Here is a 17807-nt window from a genome sequence, read left to right as displayed (position 1 = left end):
TGCTTTACTAGCTTATTTTAATTGCTACATACGCACATATTGTACATTTAAGAAAAATAAATGTAGCAAATTGTTAAAACATTGCAAAATTATATTTAGGCCACACCATGGTACTACGGATCGTATTTGAACCGACCTTTAAATAAACAATTTTGAATTGATTATTAAAGAACATCATTTACTAAGAACTTTAAAGGAAGGTTCTAGAAACACGTCATGTAGTCTTACCGAGCGGACAACAAGCTTCATGCTGCTCCGGCTTACTCGGGTCAGGTAGCGGTAGCACTAACGATACTACTCATTTAAGGATTGTTAAGGAAGGAATTAAATCAATAGAAAATATGAACCAAAATAAAAATAATGGAATTAGGAATGGGATTGGGTCAAGCGAATACGAATTAGTAAATTAGTAGCGACGTCAAATTTGTCGAGAAAAATTTTGATGCTTACTTTGTAATTAGCTGCACTCTGTTGCTATTAGCGCTTAAACTTTTACAAATGTTTCGTGATAATTGTGAAGTAGCCATGAAATACTACCGTGATATTTATATGGATCCGCATTCTTTTTCATTTATTAATTAAATTAAAATTCGTGAATATTAAAAACGAAAGAAACGAAAAGTTATAGCGTCGTTAAAAGCTTACCGCTAGTTGGATATAGCGTTACGTATTTTACTGGCAACATCTCTGCTCGCGCATGTCAAAAACATCGCGTCAATTTATCAGCCGCGTCGGTTCGGTCGGTCGACATTTTTAAGGTAGACGATAATGGAAACCGGTTTAATGTTTTAAAATAGTGATACATTTCAATAAAATACGCGAAAAGTGTACCTCAAAATGACGGGGACTATAATAGAAAATCTAAGCGGTCGAAAACTTGCTGTATTAGTCACGTTTCTTTTGTTATGTCAAGTTACGTGTTTTCTCATCGGAGGTTTAATCGCTCCCACGCCTGCTAATGTCCAGAATATTCTTGGTACAGTTTGCAAGGACACGACTACGATGAAAAACGATACGAAAACATGGTTTTACAATCGCGGCAAAGGTTCGTGTAAGACGGTCGATCTCGGCGACATGCATCAAGACTTGTCTGAGACGGATGTTGTTTTCGCATTCCAAATGCCGGTGCCTCGCGATAGCAGAACTTTAGATTTCTCCAGATGGCAACAGAATTTAATCGGCGTCCTACAAGTCGATTTGAAGTACCATTCGCAAATGGAAGTGAAGCCTAGAAGTACTATTACGATCGATGCGCGGCTCGCGTACAAAAACAAAGGCGATACAGACGACGCATGGAAACTTTACACGCAATCGGTGGAAAAACGTCATTTGGACTGCGACATTGATTTGAAAACTGAAGAATATTTATACAATTGTTCAGCTATTCCACTGTTTGAACTAGGTTCATTGTACCATGACTTTTATCTACTGAATATTCGACTACCAGTGGATTCGCCCACCATGAATACCAACATAGGGCATATACAAGATCTATGGCTCACTGTTATCAATCAAAATGGAGGTTTTACTAAAGTATGGTTGTCATTAAAAACTATTTTCTTCCCTTGTATCATCGGCATATTAGCCTGGTTTTGGAATCGCATACATATGTTACAAAGAAAGCCTGTTTTATTAGAAAAAATGCTTTTATGTCTTGGTATAGCATTGTGCTTTCTCAACATGCCATTTGAATATTTAACACTCCACTTTGATCTTCCATTTATGTTACTTTTAGGAGACATAAAGCAAGGAGTTTTTTATGCGACATTATTTTCATTCTGGCTAATTTTTGCTGGCGAGCACATGTTAATACAAAATACGTCTGCGCAAAGCTCTTTACAACAGTATTGGAGACATTTGAGCGCAGTTGCAATGGGTTGTATCTCATTGTTTATATTTGACATGTGCGAGAGAGGTGTTCAGCTAAGGAATCCATTCTACTCCATCTGGGTGACTGATATCGGTACAAATCTGGCGTTGACATTTATAATACTGGCCGGCATATCTACTGGAGTGTACTTTTTATTCTTATGCTATTTGGTTTGGCAAGTTTTTATCAATATATCACAGAAACGCCAATCTCTACCAACTATGTGTAGTGTCAGACGTTTGCACTATGAAGGGATAATATACCGTTTCAAATTTTTAATGTTGGCAACTTTGCTGTGCGCTGCATTAACTGTGATCGGATTTATACTGGGACAAGTTGCGGAAGGCCAATGGAAGTGGGATGAGAGCATTGAACTCGAATATACCTCAGCATTCTTTACTGGAGTGTACGGAATGTGGAATATCTACATATTTGCTCTGTTGGTACTGTATGCACCAAGTCATAAACGTTGGCCAGTTAATGAGAACACAACTGATACTCAGAATCTGAGCGAGGAGATCGAGTTTAGTCCCTTACCGAGCGAACGCAACAGTGAAATTTCATCGCTTACATCTTTCATTAGGAAGACAACTGTCGATTGAATTTATAACTTCAGTATGTGGCTTTTCTTGCCTTTTTTAAGCAATACCAGTATTATTTAAGGTTTCTTAATATTTTTGTAATTCCATATTTAATCTTATATATTAAGGCTTGTAGTTGTTTATTCAAGAACTAATATGTAGCGTTAGAAATAATTTTATGAATCTCATTTTGTACTAGAATAGTAACTAGACTTTTTTCTTTATTAATCTTAATTCGTAACTTAAATACGCCAAATGACTATTGTAAGTCAAAGCTTTTGAAAATTACAATTGTAACCTTTTTGTGTTTCGACTTAACAACTTCTGTGATAAAATCAAACGAAAAAATTGCATTTTCAACAGTATTTTTTTAGATTTAAGTATTAGATGTTGCCAGTTTTTGTATTAGTGTTTACCTATGTAATCTGTAGTGATTAAAAGTTAAAAACTTTATGGTTATTTTTGTTATAACACAAGCATTCAAACATGAATTTATCCCCCGTCAGTACCTGCGATTAAGTCCCTTGTTAGGGTGTTAACACATGAACACGGAACGAATTTTGATTGACACTTTGAATCATTTTTTAATTCTGAATGTGAAAAAAATAATTTTTCATACTCAGAAAATCATAATATTGAGCCAAACTACAAATTTTAAATTACGACCATATATTTTTAACTAGATTTTATTAATTATTTTTGTTAAAATATTTTGTAGTTTGGCATTATTTATTTAAACCTGTAAATATCAATTTTTATTTAATTTATATGTTTCAAAGTAGACTTTTTTTTAATTACAGGTTTAAATATGTAAATTTATATATTTCAAATAATCAATTTTGTAAACAAGTATTTTTTTTCATTAGTTCTTAAGAGATTTTAATGAGGAAAATTGAATGGTCCAATTTTGAGTAAACTTTTTAATTTTTTTCATGTATCTATTAATTTTAAATAGGCAATACAAAAAAATATTTTAAATTACTATTTCTAATATTCACTAATAAATAACATTATTTTCATTTGATCATGAGAACTCGCAAAATTTTCTAGTTATTTTTTTTTTCATTTTTCCTCATACACAAGACAAGACTTAATTCACCAATAGACAATCATGAGTACAGAAGGAACTGAAGATGGCAACATTTTTATATTTTCTAAGTTTACTGCTATTGTTTTCATTTTTAATAAGAAATTAGATTTAGGATTTTTTTAAATGTGATTAAAAAATTAATTAAATTGACCAAAATTGCTTGTTTTAAATATGAATTCTGGTCTGATCGAGCTCTATCGCAGTTTTTAGAGCATTAGGCCTAGAGATTATATTCTAGAAATCTAAGAAAATAAAAAAAATTGCTCCAATTAAGTAGATTGTCCTTAATATCTATAAATTTTAGATATAGCCCAAAAACAAATAGGTAATTCTATGTTGCCAGCTCCTTTTCCTTCCTCTATAACCATAGAGTTAATAAAATATGCATAAGACATACCTCTGCAAGGGTCATTCTTGACTAGGAATTCATCGAGGGCGACCCAGCCGCCTCCGACGCGGACCATCACAGTGGAACGTAAGATTCGTACCAGACGGAGCTTTTGTGAGTCACCGAACTGTTAAACACCATCATATGGTCACCATTTTATATGGGCCGTATCCTTATTTAGGCCACAACACATAATTGTGTTCTGTGTAACCCGCGCGTTAACCGTTAAGATATACGAAGACCTCAATTGTAGGGATTTTACACAAAATTTATAGAAATTCCAATACAAGGTTACTTTCATATAAGTAGAAAAAACACGAATTAATAAAGAAATTCTTAAGTAACTTAATAAAGAAGTTATATGAACCAATTTGACTGATACCTTAAAAATTGAATAAATGACCATATAACGATTTAAGATGTTTTTTTTTTATTTTTTTTAATTGTATATCATGTTTTTAGAGACAGTTTTTTTACTATGGCAGCATTGATAAATGTCAAAACTCACCCGGTACTTCCCCTCGCCGACCTGGAAGACGCGGAACTTCTGTCGGCAGGTGCACAGCATGACCAGCCTCTTCACCTCATCATGGATCTTGTCAGCATCCGTCGGTGGCCCGCGTCTCTCCACCTACCCCAACACATATGTTACGTTTACACTGACGAAACACTTGTATAAAAACATATAACCTATTCATCTTCGAAGAAAATAGATTTGGCTGTAAAATTAAACGGTTGATTCTTATTATCGCTGAAAAAACCGATGTTGCATAGTTTTTTTTTTTAATTTTCGCTACTGTGATTTGGCGACAAATGTCAATTGAAGACTTGAGCCCTTACTGGAACCCTAAGAGGGGAGGGGGAGGAGAGGGCTTACGGTGAAGGAAAACATCGTGATGCTGTACATATCTGAGAAGATCAAAGATATGTGTGAAGTCAACCCGCACTTGGCCAGCGTGGTTGACTATGGCCTAATAACAACGTAAGGTAGGCTCCGAGCCCCTCAGTGGGGACGTATACTGAGCTGATGAAGAGGGTACTTAGTACATTATTTAAAGTAAACAAAGTTTTTTTAAATCAAATATTTAGACTTACTTCTAACGTAGATAAGCACGTTATAAGACAATCACTTCAAATATCATTCTATCAGTAAGAGATAATTTTTTTTCGATAAAAATGTCACACCATTTTCGACTCCATTATTATATTTATATACTAAAATAAGATGTTTCACAGAATCTATACTTTGATATGTTAGTCCAAAATCAGTTGGAAGTAGTCTGCATTTTTTTGTCTTAGACCTTTATCAAATTTTACTAATTTTAGTGAACCGCCTTTTTTTTCAATTTGAATAACTAAAATTTTTTCTCGCCATCAAACCCATTATCCTAGTATCATGATCTTCAACAGAATCCAGTGGCTCTTGGACTATGTTTTTTTTAATATCTATAGACTAGGTTCGTACCTTTGTTTGCTCATATTCTTTATGTTCTTTAGTTCTTTTTTTGTTTTCAGTTAATTGCTTAGATAATGTTGGGAACAACTAGGTTTTAAACTTACCCAGTCAGGTCTGAGAGCTGCAATAAACTCCTCCCAGTCAATAAGTCCGCCGCCATTCCTGTCAAACAGGTCAGCCACGGCGCCCATCTCAAGACGGGATGTGTCGAATTCTGTCGAATATTTACATTTTTAATGTCATACATCGTCAAATGTTTCGACATTTAATTTAATATTGTCGTCTCTGTTTTCATCAAAGGGAATGAAAGAGATGGCGATATGTCTGCAGTTGAGTTTTAGGGTTAGGATTTTCTAGAAGATATAGCGTATAAAAAATTGTATTCTAGAAATTTTAATTTTAATTTTTGTTTATTAAACAACTATAATACTAAAAAACTTAATTAGTAGTCTATGTGTTCTTCCAGAATATTTTCTACATCTATGCCTAATTTCACGGAGATCCATGCAGCCGTTCTGGAGATACCTTCTAACATTAATCTATCCATTCATATAAACTTTCGCACTATGACTTTCAAATTTATAGATTTTTGTATAAACATGCCGTTAAAGGCGAGTTAGTACAGAACATATCGGAATTTATAAACATCCTGTGCCTAGCCCTGCCTTTTGTTAGTATTTTCTCTACGGTAAAGATAAAGATTTTTTTATCTTAAACATACTCAGTAAAATTTTACTGGAACTATGTTTGTTATAAATCATTTCGTTGCTATTTACCAGACTCAGTACGTAAGTTTATTTTAATGTTTGTAACATCCTGTAGCTTAGTACTAAACTGATTTTGATGAATGAGGTCATTTGTATTGAGTGCCATAGTCAGTTTTTTTAATCTTATTAATGGATGGATGGATGGATGTTTGTCAGTAATTATCTCTAGAACAATTCAACAAATACATATGACATTTGACGCAGATGTAAAATAGAACATAATCTGGAAGAACACACAGACTATTTATAAGAGTTTTAATTCCGCGCGCATGGATTTGAAGGCAAACATCTGGTATACAATAAATAGTTATGTTAGAGGGTATACTTTTTACTGTATATATATACTACTAATATTATAAATGCAAAAGTTTAGATGGATGGATGTCTGAAGGTATCCACGTAACGCCTTAACGGATCTTGATGTAATTTGGCATACATTTAGAACATAGTCTAGAACAAGACTTAATAAGTACTTTTTTAATTCAGCGCGGACAAAGTCAGCTAGTTTACAATATATAGAAATATACAAGTTATGTTAGAGGGTGTTCTTTTTATGTACATGTAATAAAATAATACTGACTGGTGTTTACGATGCCATCAATAAACTCGTTGCGCGGAATGAGGCCGTTGTTGTCCTTGTCCATTTTGCGGAACAAATCCGTTAAACGAGACTTCTTGTGATTCATGAACTTGAGGAACTGTACACAAAATATATATATCGTTAATATAATTATGCCGATCCATCGTGAGTTCCAGAGCACTTTAGTTAACACGTTAGCTGCCATATCTGACTATATGTCCGACAAGTTAATGTTTCAATCAGGCCGTGTCGGACTATATGTCCGACAAGCTAATGTTTCAATCAGGCCGTGTGGGACTATGTGTGCGACAAGCCATACTTCCATTCAACACCTCGCTGTGGCTTTTTAATCGAATTGTTGTATACAGCGTGACCCGCAAGATCCCATTCAAATGGTTTTGGACAAAATCATTCTGGCAGCTAACGTGTTAATTATTCTAAAAAATACAGTATAAGAGCTATAGATAATCTTGTCTACAGACATACAAGTGTCATCAGTAGTGTAGTGACGTCACAAATAATTAGATTGAATGTGTATGGTTAGAGAGAATAAAATTAAAAATGTGTACATTAGAGAAATTTTAAAAGTAGCGCCAGTAATCGAGAAATTGAGGAGCAAAAGGTGACATGGTTTAGACATGTTATGCGAAGGGATGATGATCACATAAACAAAAGACCAAAGAAGGTATGGATGGATTGTATGAAAGGGGATATGCAAAAGGGGTGAATTCAGATATGACGGCTGATTGAGATGTATGGAGTACATACTGTGCCGACCCTCCGTGGGGATAAGATTGATGATGACGTCACATGTAAGTACAGTAACATACCCGCTTCCTCCAGTCATCCCAGCTGAAGTTGGATACGCGCTGAAGTTCGTGCAGATGAGCGAGACGTTCATGCAGACGCCGTTGTCTCTCCCAGGCCAGCAGCCACACAGTACGCCATTTGTCCCATAGAGACTTTACGCGCGGTGACCGGAATTCTGGTTCTAGCCCCTTACTGCGTGGAAAAATAACATGTTATTCTGTGGAAGTTAGTAACTCAAGGTCACCTAACATTATGTTCTTCTCAGCGACTCTTGCGATGTTTTCAGTCTTCAAAATACTTATTTGAAGAATACTGTAGTACGATCTATTTTAAAATTACTGTTGCAGATTAATTTAATTGTTAATTAAACTGAACTTAGTGTTTTCCACACTAGGAGTTCATTTAGTGATCGTTGACCGTTGAGTTGTTTAAAATGCCAGAATGAGGCAATTCATTGATTTATGTGGATGTTGATATATTGGAATTTATCCAAGTTTTTGTACGATATTATTTCATAGTCTTTTGTCATAGTATTGACACACTTCTCTACGCTTCGTGAAAGACAATCGCATCAAATATCCAACTCGATGGCCAGAAAATATATGTTTACAACATACAAAATATCATTTCTTATGAACACTATTTTTAGACATGCCATTTCAAGCTATAATTCCATCATAAAGCTAAAACATCTGCTAAAAACTAAAAAATACTAATAAATATAAAAAGCTAAATAACCACAGACAATCATAAAAAAGAACAAAACAGCGGAAAAACGTAAAAGCGTTAACCATTTCCAAGTTTTTTGATGGTTGTGAATTTATATGTTCCATGTAATATGAAGTTAATAACATCTTACCTTGCTATGAATACATTAATTATTTACAAATAATTAATTTCACTATTTATTGTGGCAACCCCAAGTCTATGCTACTTTATTATCTATGCTACTTTGGTGTGCCCACTAGCGCCATATTTTAGTTACATTAAATCGTATTTATACATGAATTAGTCAAGATTTTCAGATAAAAAATTTAGAAAATATGCTTTTATCGTTATTGTCACTCACAGTGATTACTTTAGTGTAGATTTTTAATATTAAAGCTACACTAGAGGACTAAACTAATTAACTGAAAGTAAGACGTTAGAGAGCGTCGGTGGCTCAGGGGTCGAGCACTTGACTTGCAATCTGCAGGTCCTAGGTTCAAATCCCGCCATGTACCAATGTGTTTTTCGATTTTTGATTGACATATGTACATTTATCAGACGTTCTTACGGTGAAGGAAAACATCGTGATGCTGCACATATCTGAGAAGAAATTCAAAGATATGTGTAAAGTCAACCCGTACTTGGCCAGGGTGGTTGACTATGGCCTAATCATCCCTAACTTATAGTAGGCTCTGAGTCCGTGGGTGGGGACGTATAGTGAGCTGGATGATCTAAAGACGGTATTCTTTTTGAATTAAATTAAACATAGGTAAAACTTTTAAAATGGTTTAGCGTCTTGTGTTTTGTACGTTTTTTTGTATGGATGTTTATTTGTATGGAGATCTTACCTGCCCCTAGGCGGGAATCTGGGGCCGTAGTGCGGCAGGTTGCGGTCAGGGGTCTCTCGGCCAGGGCTCACGCGACTGCACACGCAACAATGTCATAACAAGCGCCCACACACACACACACTAGTTACATGGAGTGATGGTGCGTTAGTCAATGAACTAAGAAGTCCGTACCGTTAGACTTTGAAATTAGTTAACCGTACCCGAAAGTTAGTCAAGTAAATCGAATCTAAATGTTATTTTAGGTTTATTAAATCACGAGTTTTTGTTGTTACAATTAGTCAATTGTACCAGAAAATTAGCCGTTGTTATTAGTCAACCGTACCAGATTATTAGTGAACCGTACCAAGTCAGTTTAGCCGTCTAGATTAGTTAAGTGGGAAGTATTGCGTGAAAATTGCGAAATCGAATTTCGAGTTAGAGAAAATAGTCTTTAAGCTACTTGATTTTAAGTTCTAATTGCTATAGCATGCATGAGTTGCAAGTATAAATGCATATTGCGTTCTCTGTCTTTTCAAAGACAAGGAGAGAGATGACAATATGTTTTAAATGCAAGATTTCAAAGCTGTATAAGAAGAAGCGTAACCAAACAAATGAAATCTATCTACAGATATAAAGAGACAGGATAAGGTTGCAAGTCTGATGTACTAAAATACAATAATTGGACACATTGAAGGAATTTCATATACAAATAATTAAAAACGGAAAATTAATTTATAGTCTTATGTATAAAATTTTCATGTCACAATTTTCGTTCGCATACTCCTCCGAAACGGCTTGACCGATTCTCATGAAATTTTGTGAGCATATTGAGTAGCTCTGAGAATCGGCCAACATCTATTTTTAATCCCGCGCGGACAGAGTCGGGGGCTACAGCTAGTAGTCAATAAAAATCTTTTTAATTGTATAAAAAAGTTTATATAATATTTGTACCCACCGAACGTATTTAGTCTTGTGAATGGTAGAGGTTTTAGAAATTAGGTATAAAAGATTTTTATTACTATTTGACTTAATTTGAGCGCTAGTAAATTTACTCAAAATTTCATAAAATATTGAAATTCTATCATCTACAAGTTTTTTTTAAATTACGTATTTTTTTAAAAAAGTCAAATTCCTTCGATCTGTTCCAATTTAATGCAGTGCAAACTATAATACTCTAAAATACAACTACGAAAAATCACACGAAAAAACAAAAAAAAAATGACATCAAACCTTCCTCTCCTACTTCCACTGTGAATCCTGAGCCTGCACCCATTTGTGAACATCGAGCGTGACATGAACGAGACAGAAAGCAACATTTACACGTGTTAGAGCGAGACAAGCTATGTTACATGTCCACAGAGAATGTCATTATTTAACTGTCAATTTGACGTTTGTGTTATTTATTATCTGTTAAAATAAGTCCGTTATTTTTTAAGATTAAGTAAAAATTTACTGTTATTTCCCTGATGACATTTTTAATTACAAATTACAACATTTAGAAGCTTGATGATAAGTTATTGTCCAACAAATATTTTTTAAATATAAAAAAAAATCTTGATTGTTTTTTTATAATATTTGCTAGACAATAAAAACAGGTGAAACTTGATAAACATAACCAACCTGAAACGTCTACTGCCGTAATAATCTGGCGACACAGATCTGTCTCTATGCAGGTCGTGCTGCGAGCCGCGCCTGTGATGGCAACCCCGTGCAATGACGTCACATCACGCGTGCATTAACGATGTCAACGAAAACGAAATGAAACGAACATAAATGAAAAGCTAGACAAAAATATAGTCAGACAAACTTAACTGACCCGATAGAGGCTTTGATCTGTCAGAAAATATGACAACAAGTATATTTGAACCGGTGAGAGGCGCTACTATCGCTGTTGTTTCAGGATATTTATAAAAACTACCAAGACAATGATATAATCTTACTAAATAACTAACCACAACAAAATAAATGAATGAATACTATATTAAATAAACTATTTACTAAAACTAAACCAAACTAAAAATAAAACTAAATAACATCAAAAATTGAACCCAAATCGCTGCGGTCGTACGGTAGGGTTCCCAAGAGGCAAAACAAAACATATCTTACTAATATTATAAATGCGAATGTTTGGATGGATAGATATTTGTTAGAAGGTATCTCCGGAACGGCTTAATGGATTTTGATGAAATTTTGCATACATATAGAACGTAATCTGGAAGAACTCATAGGCTATTAATATATTTTTTAAAATTCCGCGCTGACGGAGTCGAGGGCGGGAGCTAGTTAAATAATATATGTGAAAGAAATGACATGATAGCTACAGTACAAAATCTTATAACGTTTTTTGGCGTTGACAGGGGGGCGCTAGTGAGCTGTCATAATTTAGTTTAACTTTTACCCACCAGTTCAGATAAACTTGTCGATCTAAACACAGTATGACAAGCTATAATAGCTATTTAGTATCATTTATAACCGGGTCAGATAAATTTATCCAACTATAACTAAAATGTGTAATGACAAATGAAATCGAAAAACATAAAAAAAATCAAAGCAAAGTAAATTGAAACGTATATCTTAGTACTAAGGTGTATAATAATTTGACATACCCAGGTGTTCCTTTCGTAGCGCTCTTGGCTGACACCTTGCGTGGTGTGGTGTCGCGACCTTGACTTTGACTCTTCACCTAAAAGACAAATAAGTTACTATGTGTTTCATGTATGTTGTCTCTTTCTTATCATAGATAATGAAAGGGATGACAATAAGAACAGTTGAATCAGGTTAAACGAGAAACCTTTATAAGCGAGAGTGATTGTCCGGTTCCCAGTTAAAGACCTATAAACTAAAAACTAAAAGCGAGAAACTCGTTTAAAAGAGAAGCCTCTCGGTTATCCAGGTTTGACTATACTCCACTATTTACCTGGTAAGCTTTGCAGACTCTGTCCACCTCGTTCTGTCTCTTTTGCGTGTGCTCCATCAGTTCCTTGTGGTCTTCTATGAGTCCTTCCAGAAGTTCGATAGACTCAGGAAGCGGTTCAGATTCCATAGCTGTAATTTTTTTTTATTACTATAAGCTGTAACCCAGGACTCCGTCCGCGTGGAGTTTAAAAAGAACTTAACAAGTAGGCCAGGTGTACTTCCAGACTATCGTCTATATCTGCCTATGCCACATTTTAGCAAAAATACCGTTCTGGAGATACTTTATAACAAACATCCATCCATCCATCCATCCATCCATCCATCCATCCATCCATTTGCATTTATAATATTAGTAAGATTTTATTTTTTGAGTTTTTTTTTAATAAAAGTAATATTAGGCCAAGATTTTATAACATATTTTATTTTTCAGTGTAATTACTTACATATTAATGTATTTTCAAGTCCTGTGAGCCACTGCAGCAGCTCTTCCAGCACTAGATCCAGGTCCTTAAGGCTCTTCATATGTGCTTCCAGTTTAGTACCACGTTGCATCGCCCATTGCCATACCTAACACAAATAATTCGTTAATACATGAGTTGGCACATCGGGTACAAGACAACACTTATTACTAACGTGCCATGTTCGATGATTCAATAAAACTGTGCAACACTATTTTCATTTTCTTCCTATTCGATTGTTTTAAGTCGTAACATAATGTTAAGTATTTTATAACATTAACTAATAATAAGACAATCAAATACTAAAGTAATATTATAAATCAGATTGAAACTTTTTGAATTTATCGTGTACAAACTTTACTTTAGAAATATCTTCTAGGTATTGTTTTTAAATTCATTAGGTATATCTTTGTGTATCTTTTAATATGTAGATAACAAAATAAATAAACAATAATCATACTTAAAGCCAAAAAGGGGTAAACAGAGACAAATTATTAATTAAATAATAATTACAAGCTGTCACCCTCGACTCTGTCTGTGCAGAATTAAAACTAGTAGCCTATCTGTTCTTAGAGGCTATTCAAAATTTCAGTCAGATCCGTTGATCCATTCATCCATCTATAAACATTCGCATTTATAATATTAGTAAAAAGATTAAGTTTAACACGTTAGCTGCCATGTCTGACTATATGTCCGACAAGCTAATGTTTCAATCAGGCCGTGTCGGACTATGTGTCCGACAAGCCATACTTCCATTCAACACCTCGCTGTGGCTTTTAATGGAATTGTTGTATACAGCGTGACCCGCATGGTCCTATTCAAATGGTTTTGGACAAATCACTCTGGCAGCTAACGTGTTAATTATTTGTGTATAACAAACGCACCTGTCCTGCAGATACTTTACTGAAAATTCTCACATATGGCAACACTGATACTACCACCTGACTTTTACTTGAAAACATTTTTAAATATATAAAATTACGTATATTTAGTACATTAACACGTTATATAAGAAGCTAATTTTAATATGTTTTAAGTGTGCAAAGTAAACCAAAACATCTGCAGATAAAATATTATATGATTAGATAAATCTTTTTGATTGTTTTTGCGTTTTTTTTAAATAATCCTTTGACACGATAACGATAAATTAATATTAATTATTTTAAAAATATTTTATGTTATGTATTTATCTTTTATCATTGGAATCAAGGTTTTTTGCTTCCATTTTTAATAGTGTTTACATTAAGAAAGACTGTTTACCTTTCTAAAAGAAAATGTAACTTAATTTAGTAATTCTACTAACTGTGGGTTTCTGAGACCAAAATGTCCGTTTAAAACATTTTATTATTGCTGTTTTGTCAAAGATACAACAATTTTAACAGTGGTAGAGCCAGTTTTAACATCTTCGCATGAATTGTCCTCGCCCGGTGAAATACCACGACCACACAGAAGACACGCCTCAAGTGGAAGCAATTCCGCGTTTAGTCTGATGAGTGTGCGTCCCGGAGGCCTAATTTAGTCCTCTTTCCCTTCCCACCCTTTTTCTTATAAGGAAAGGATGGGAAGTGGAAGTGGACTTTCCGGATGAGAGGATGCATGGAAAGGGAAAATATTTTCTTTCTGTGCATCCTCTCCTCCGTCGATTAAAGGTAGGCAACGCATATGCAATTGCGTATGTCTATGGGCAACGTTCACTTCGCTCTTTCAGCGATTTCAGGTGACCGCTCGCTCGTTTGCCACCTTCTGATATAAAAAAAAGAATGTTTCATACAGAGATTATGGTCTCAGAAATGATCGGTAAAAGATCTTCCTTTCGCCTTTTGCTAACCGGATTAGATCTATCTAGGTATATCTATGCATTGGACTAACCTCATCCCAGCGGCTCTGTATGATAGTAATCCAGTGTTTGATGACAGTGACGGCGTCAGGATGAGCCTTGGCGAGGATGGACTGAGCGAGGGCGATAGTCTCCTCCTTGTCCCGCTGCTTCTCCCCCAGCTCCCGCACGAAGCGCTCGTGCTCCTGGATCTGGACCGCGGTCTCGTGGTCTCCTTCAGGAAGTTGACCGGAGAACCGCAGTTTGGTCTCCGCATCCGATAGCCATTCTAACAGCATGTTCACTGATTTGTGAAGACGTTCCGCCTGTCAAAATATTTTCATATAGAACAAATTGTTTTCGAGTAAAGAGTGGCGGTGGCTCAGGAGTTAAGCTTTTGACTTGTAATCTGCAGGTCCTAAGTTCGAATCCCGCCATGTATGTATTTTTTAAATTACATATGTACATTTATCCGACGTTTTGACGGTGAAGGAAAACATCGTGATGCTGCACATATCTGAGAAGATCAAAGATATGTGTGAAGTCTGCACTGGACCAGCATTCACTATGGTCCTAGTCACTGACTTAGGGTAGACTCCGAGACCCTCAGTGGGGACGTATAGTGAGCTGATGATGAAATTACATGATTCGTTCAAGATTTGACATTTGATAATAATAAAAAAAAAACAAAAACAAAAATCACGTTAATGTAATATAAGCCTTATTGCTTACCTCTTTAAGTGCAATTTCCAATTTCTGTGCTTTCTTCTCACTCAGACTTTGTACCGCTTCCCATGCTTGTTTTAATTCACTGCATTGTTGTTTTATATTCGCGGCATCTTCTGCTGGCACCTGGATATTGAAAAATGATTCTTATCACGTAGTCTTAAGGTTTAATATTGAATAATATAAATGCAATGTGATATGAGAAATTAAAACTTATTACTTTAGTGATAAGGTTTATATTTACCGTGGCTTCTAAGTCTTTGCCGGTCTTCATGACTGATTGCATTTGTTGTTCTCTCGAATGCAAGTCTTCTTCGAATTGCTGTAAATAAAGTTTTTATTTTAAAGATTTTATGAATTTTCTTCGCTGACTAACACTCGCTTCGCTTCGCTTTTTTTTGTTAGAAATGCTTTTAAAAATAAATAATTTCAAAGATGAGGTATGTTATATTATTATAGTAAACATCAAAATAATTTCTACGGTAACCTTAGAGTATAGAGAAATGGACTAGACAAAACACAAATGACTCTTATTAATTACATCAAACGCTGGTTTAAATTTGGCAGAGGGGTACGTGTAGCTTGACAGGTCCTGTCAAATGTCAAAGTTACCTTGTGCTGTTCAATGAGCGCCATGACAGTGTCGAGGTCTCCGTGCACTGGCGCGTCTCCCGCCAGTTGCTTCTCCCTCTTCCTGAGCCATTCCAGTAGCGCTGACATCGCGTCCTTGAACTGGCCCGAGTACAGCAGAGCTTCTTCCAAACGACGTTGTCTGTGGGCAATTTTTTATGTATTTTTCTATATTTTTTTGTTTATACTAATGTTATGTTTTAACTTTTGTTTATATATAATAGAAGTTTACTGAGTAAATATTGAAGAGTTTTGAATAATTCTTTATGTAGTCATGACATTATATTTTTTGTTCAATTTAAAATATACACAAAGATATAGAACATATTAACTGCAGTGTTATAACAAGAGAGAAAGAAATACTTTATTTTTCTATATCTTTATATATATAATTGTTCTGTGAGTGTGTATGTCACTGAACTTCTCTCAAACGACTGGACCGATTTTGATGAATTTTTTGTGTGTGTTCAAGGGGATCTGGGAATGGTTTAGATTCACAATTTTCATCAAATATTAACTTCATATTAATTTATTCAAATTAAAGACGCGTAGACAAGACAACGTCTGTCGGGTCCGCTAGTATATTTATAAAAATGAAGTGTCGGTATGTTATATCGAAAAAAAAATGATATTTCGTATTTAAATTTATTAATTTTATTAATTTTTCTCTATATATTTGTCCGTTTGTCTGTCTGAATGTTTGCACAAGATTTTAACAGGAAAGTTCCTCATGGATGGTTTTTTAGACAACTTATTTTGTAAATCCTACACTAAGGAAAAGACCCTAAAATATGTTTAAGAACATACCTATCAACAGCCTTGGAGCAAACCGTGGTCCATTTAGTCTTGAGGTCCGCCAGCATGGTCTTGAGCGTGTTCTCGTCGGTCTTGGGCGCCTTGTCTTTCAGCGTCTTGCCGGTCTTCGTGGTCAGGTCGTACGCCGGCTGTTTGGAAGCTAATGCCTTTTGGAACTCGCGATGTTTGTTCAACCTGAGTAAAGAAATAACTTAAATATAGACATTTGTTTTAGTAATTTAGAATTTAAATATTTTTATTTGTGACTAGTAAAGATTTTTTTAACGACAAACGTGGGACACTTACCTCTGTTTGATTTTATCAGGGTCGTTGACATTGGCTTCAGAGTTGAGCTGGTCCAGTTGTTGTTCTGTCTCTGACAGCCAGGACATCAGGTTGTTCCTTAACAATTTAATAACCTCATTAATATAATATAATCTTAGTATAGTAAAGAAAATTACTGATATATAAAGTTCATACTATCAACGCCATCTAGTGAGTATAAGAATAAAACTTTCAAATAGATAACAACGCCATCTATCGACTTACCACATATCACTGAATTCTTTAGCCTCCTTGAAGCCATGGTCTAGCGCGCGTGTCCTCTCCGCCGCCTTGGCGACGACACGCTCCCAGCGATGCTGCACGGAGACCAGCAGGTTCTTGATGAGGATCACGTCCTGCTTCTGGCTGAAGTATTTCAGGTGGGTGCCCTTCTTGTCCAGTTGGAGCATCGTCTCGCGGTGTGTCGCCACTTCTTTTTGGAATGATTTGTGCTCTTCGATTTGTGCTGAAAAGAGACAACGAATTATTTACTGTCTCGGTAAAAAGATGTCAATTTCTACTATTACACCTGTACTAAAAAAATTTGTTTTTATGTGAATGTACGTTTTTATGTATGAAAATTTGAAAAAATAGTTTTTTTTAACTTACTAAGTAGTGACTCCATGACCCTGGAGACAGGTTTGGCGGATGTGAGGGTCTTCTCAGCGCTGGTCAGCCAGTCTACAAATGACTGCAGCGCGTCATGGAACTCCGTCGCTTCCTTCAGAGCTATCTCTAACTTGATCTTCTTATCTGACGCCCTGGATTTAGAAACATTCATCAGATCTGACAAACTTTAAACACGAAGAAACTTAAAGTTAGCAGATTTTCTAATTTTACTAATATTATAGATGCGAATGATTAGATTGAAGGATGTTTTTTTGAAGGTCAGTTCAGGCCAGAAGGGCTGAACGGATCTTGTTGAAATTTAGCATAGATGTAGAACATAGTCTGGAAGAATTAAGTTTTTAATTACGCGCGGACGGAATCGCGGGCTACATCTAGTAGTCAAAATTGAGAATGCTTCAGGTCTTTTTGTCCGTTCAAGGTCATTGTGTTTTGCAC

General features: G+C 35.2%; 2 protein-coding genes across 2 annotated transcripts in view; one reads left to right on the top strand and one right to left on the bottom strand.

Moving 5' to 3' along the window:
• shot (dystonin-like protein short stop) overlaps positions 1 to 17807 on the bottom strand; it is a 151978-nt gene that overhangs the window by 5790 nt on the left and 128381 nt on the right. The window contains exons 82-100 of the mRNA XM_013314165.1: positions 17352 to 17503; positions 16968 to 17208; positions 16725 to 16820; positions 16431 to 16613; positions 15606 to 15765; positions 15238 to 15315; positions 15000 to 15119; positions 14321 to 14593; positions 12437 to 12560; positions 11995 to 12122; positions 11684 to 11760; positions 10698 to 10769; positions 10308 to 10340; positions 9099 to 9173; positions 7563 to 7734; positions 6733 to 6850; positions 5490 to 5599; positions 4438 to 4560; positions 3939 to 4056 (exon numbers count right to left, since the gene is read on the bottom strand). Coding sequence (XP_013169619.1) covers positions 3939 to 4056; positions 4438 to 4560; positions 5490 to 5599; positions 6733 to 6850; positions 7563 to 7734; positions 9099 to 9173; positions 10308 to 10340; positions 10698 to 10769; positions 11684 to 11760; positions 11995 to 12122; positions 12437 to 12560; positions 14321 to 14593; positions 15000 to 15119; positions 15238 to 15315; positions 15606 to 15765; positions 16431 to 16613; positions 16725 to 16820; positions 16968 to 17208; positions 17352 to 17503 — 2453 coding nt within the window. The remainder of the gene's footprint in view (positions 1 to 3938; positions 4057 to 4437; positions 4561 to 5489; positions 5600 to 6732; positions 6851 to 7562; positions 7735 to 9098; positions 9174 to 10307; positions 10341 to 10697; positions 10770 to 11683; positions 11761 to 11994; positions 12123 to 12436; positions 12561 to 14320; positions 14594 to 14999; positions 15120 to 15237; positions 15316 to 15605; positions 15766 to 16430; positions 16614 to 16724; positions 16821 to 16967; positions 17209 to 17351; positions 17504 to 17807) is intronic.
• Positions 4 to 2902, top strand: wls (Wnt ligand secretion mediator). Its single transcript, XM_013313820.1, has one exon. The coding sequence runs from the start codon at positions 838 to 840 to the stop codon at positions 2470 to 2472; it is 1635 nt and encodes a 544-aa protein (XP_013169274.1). The 5' UTR covers positions 4 to 837; the 3' UTR covers positions 2473 to 2902.

The sequence above is a fragment of the Papilio xuthus genome, unplaced genomic scaffold, assembly GCF_000836235.2.
Source record: "Papilio xuthus unplaced genomic scaffold, Pxut_1.1 DF829758.1, whole genome shotgun sequence".
NCBI classification, from domain to species: domain Eukaryota; kingdom Metazoa; phylum Arthropoda; class Insecta; order Lepidoptera; family Papilionidae; genus Papilio; species Papilio xuthus.
This window is presented reverse-complemented; position numbering and strand designations above follow the sequence as displayed.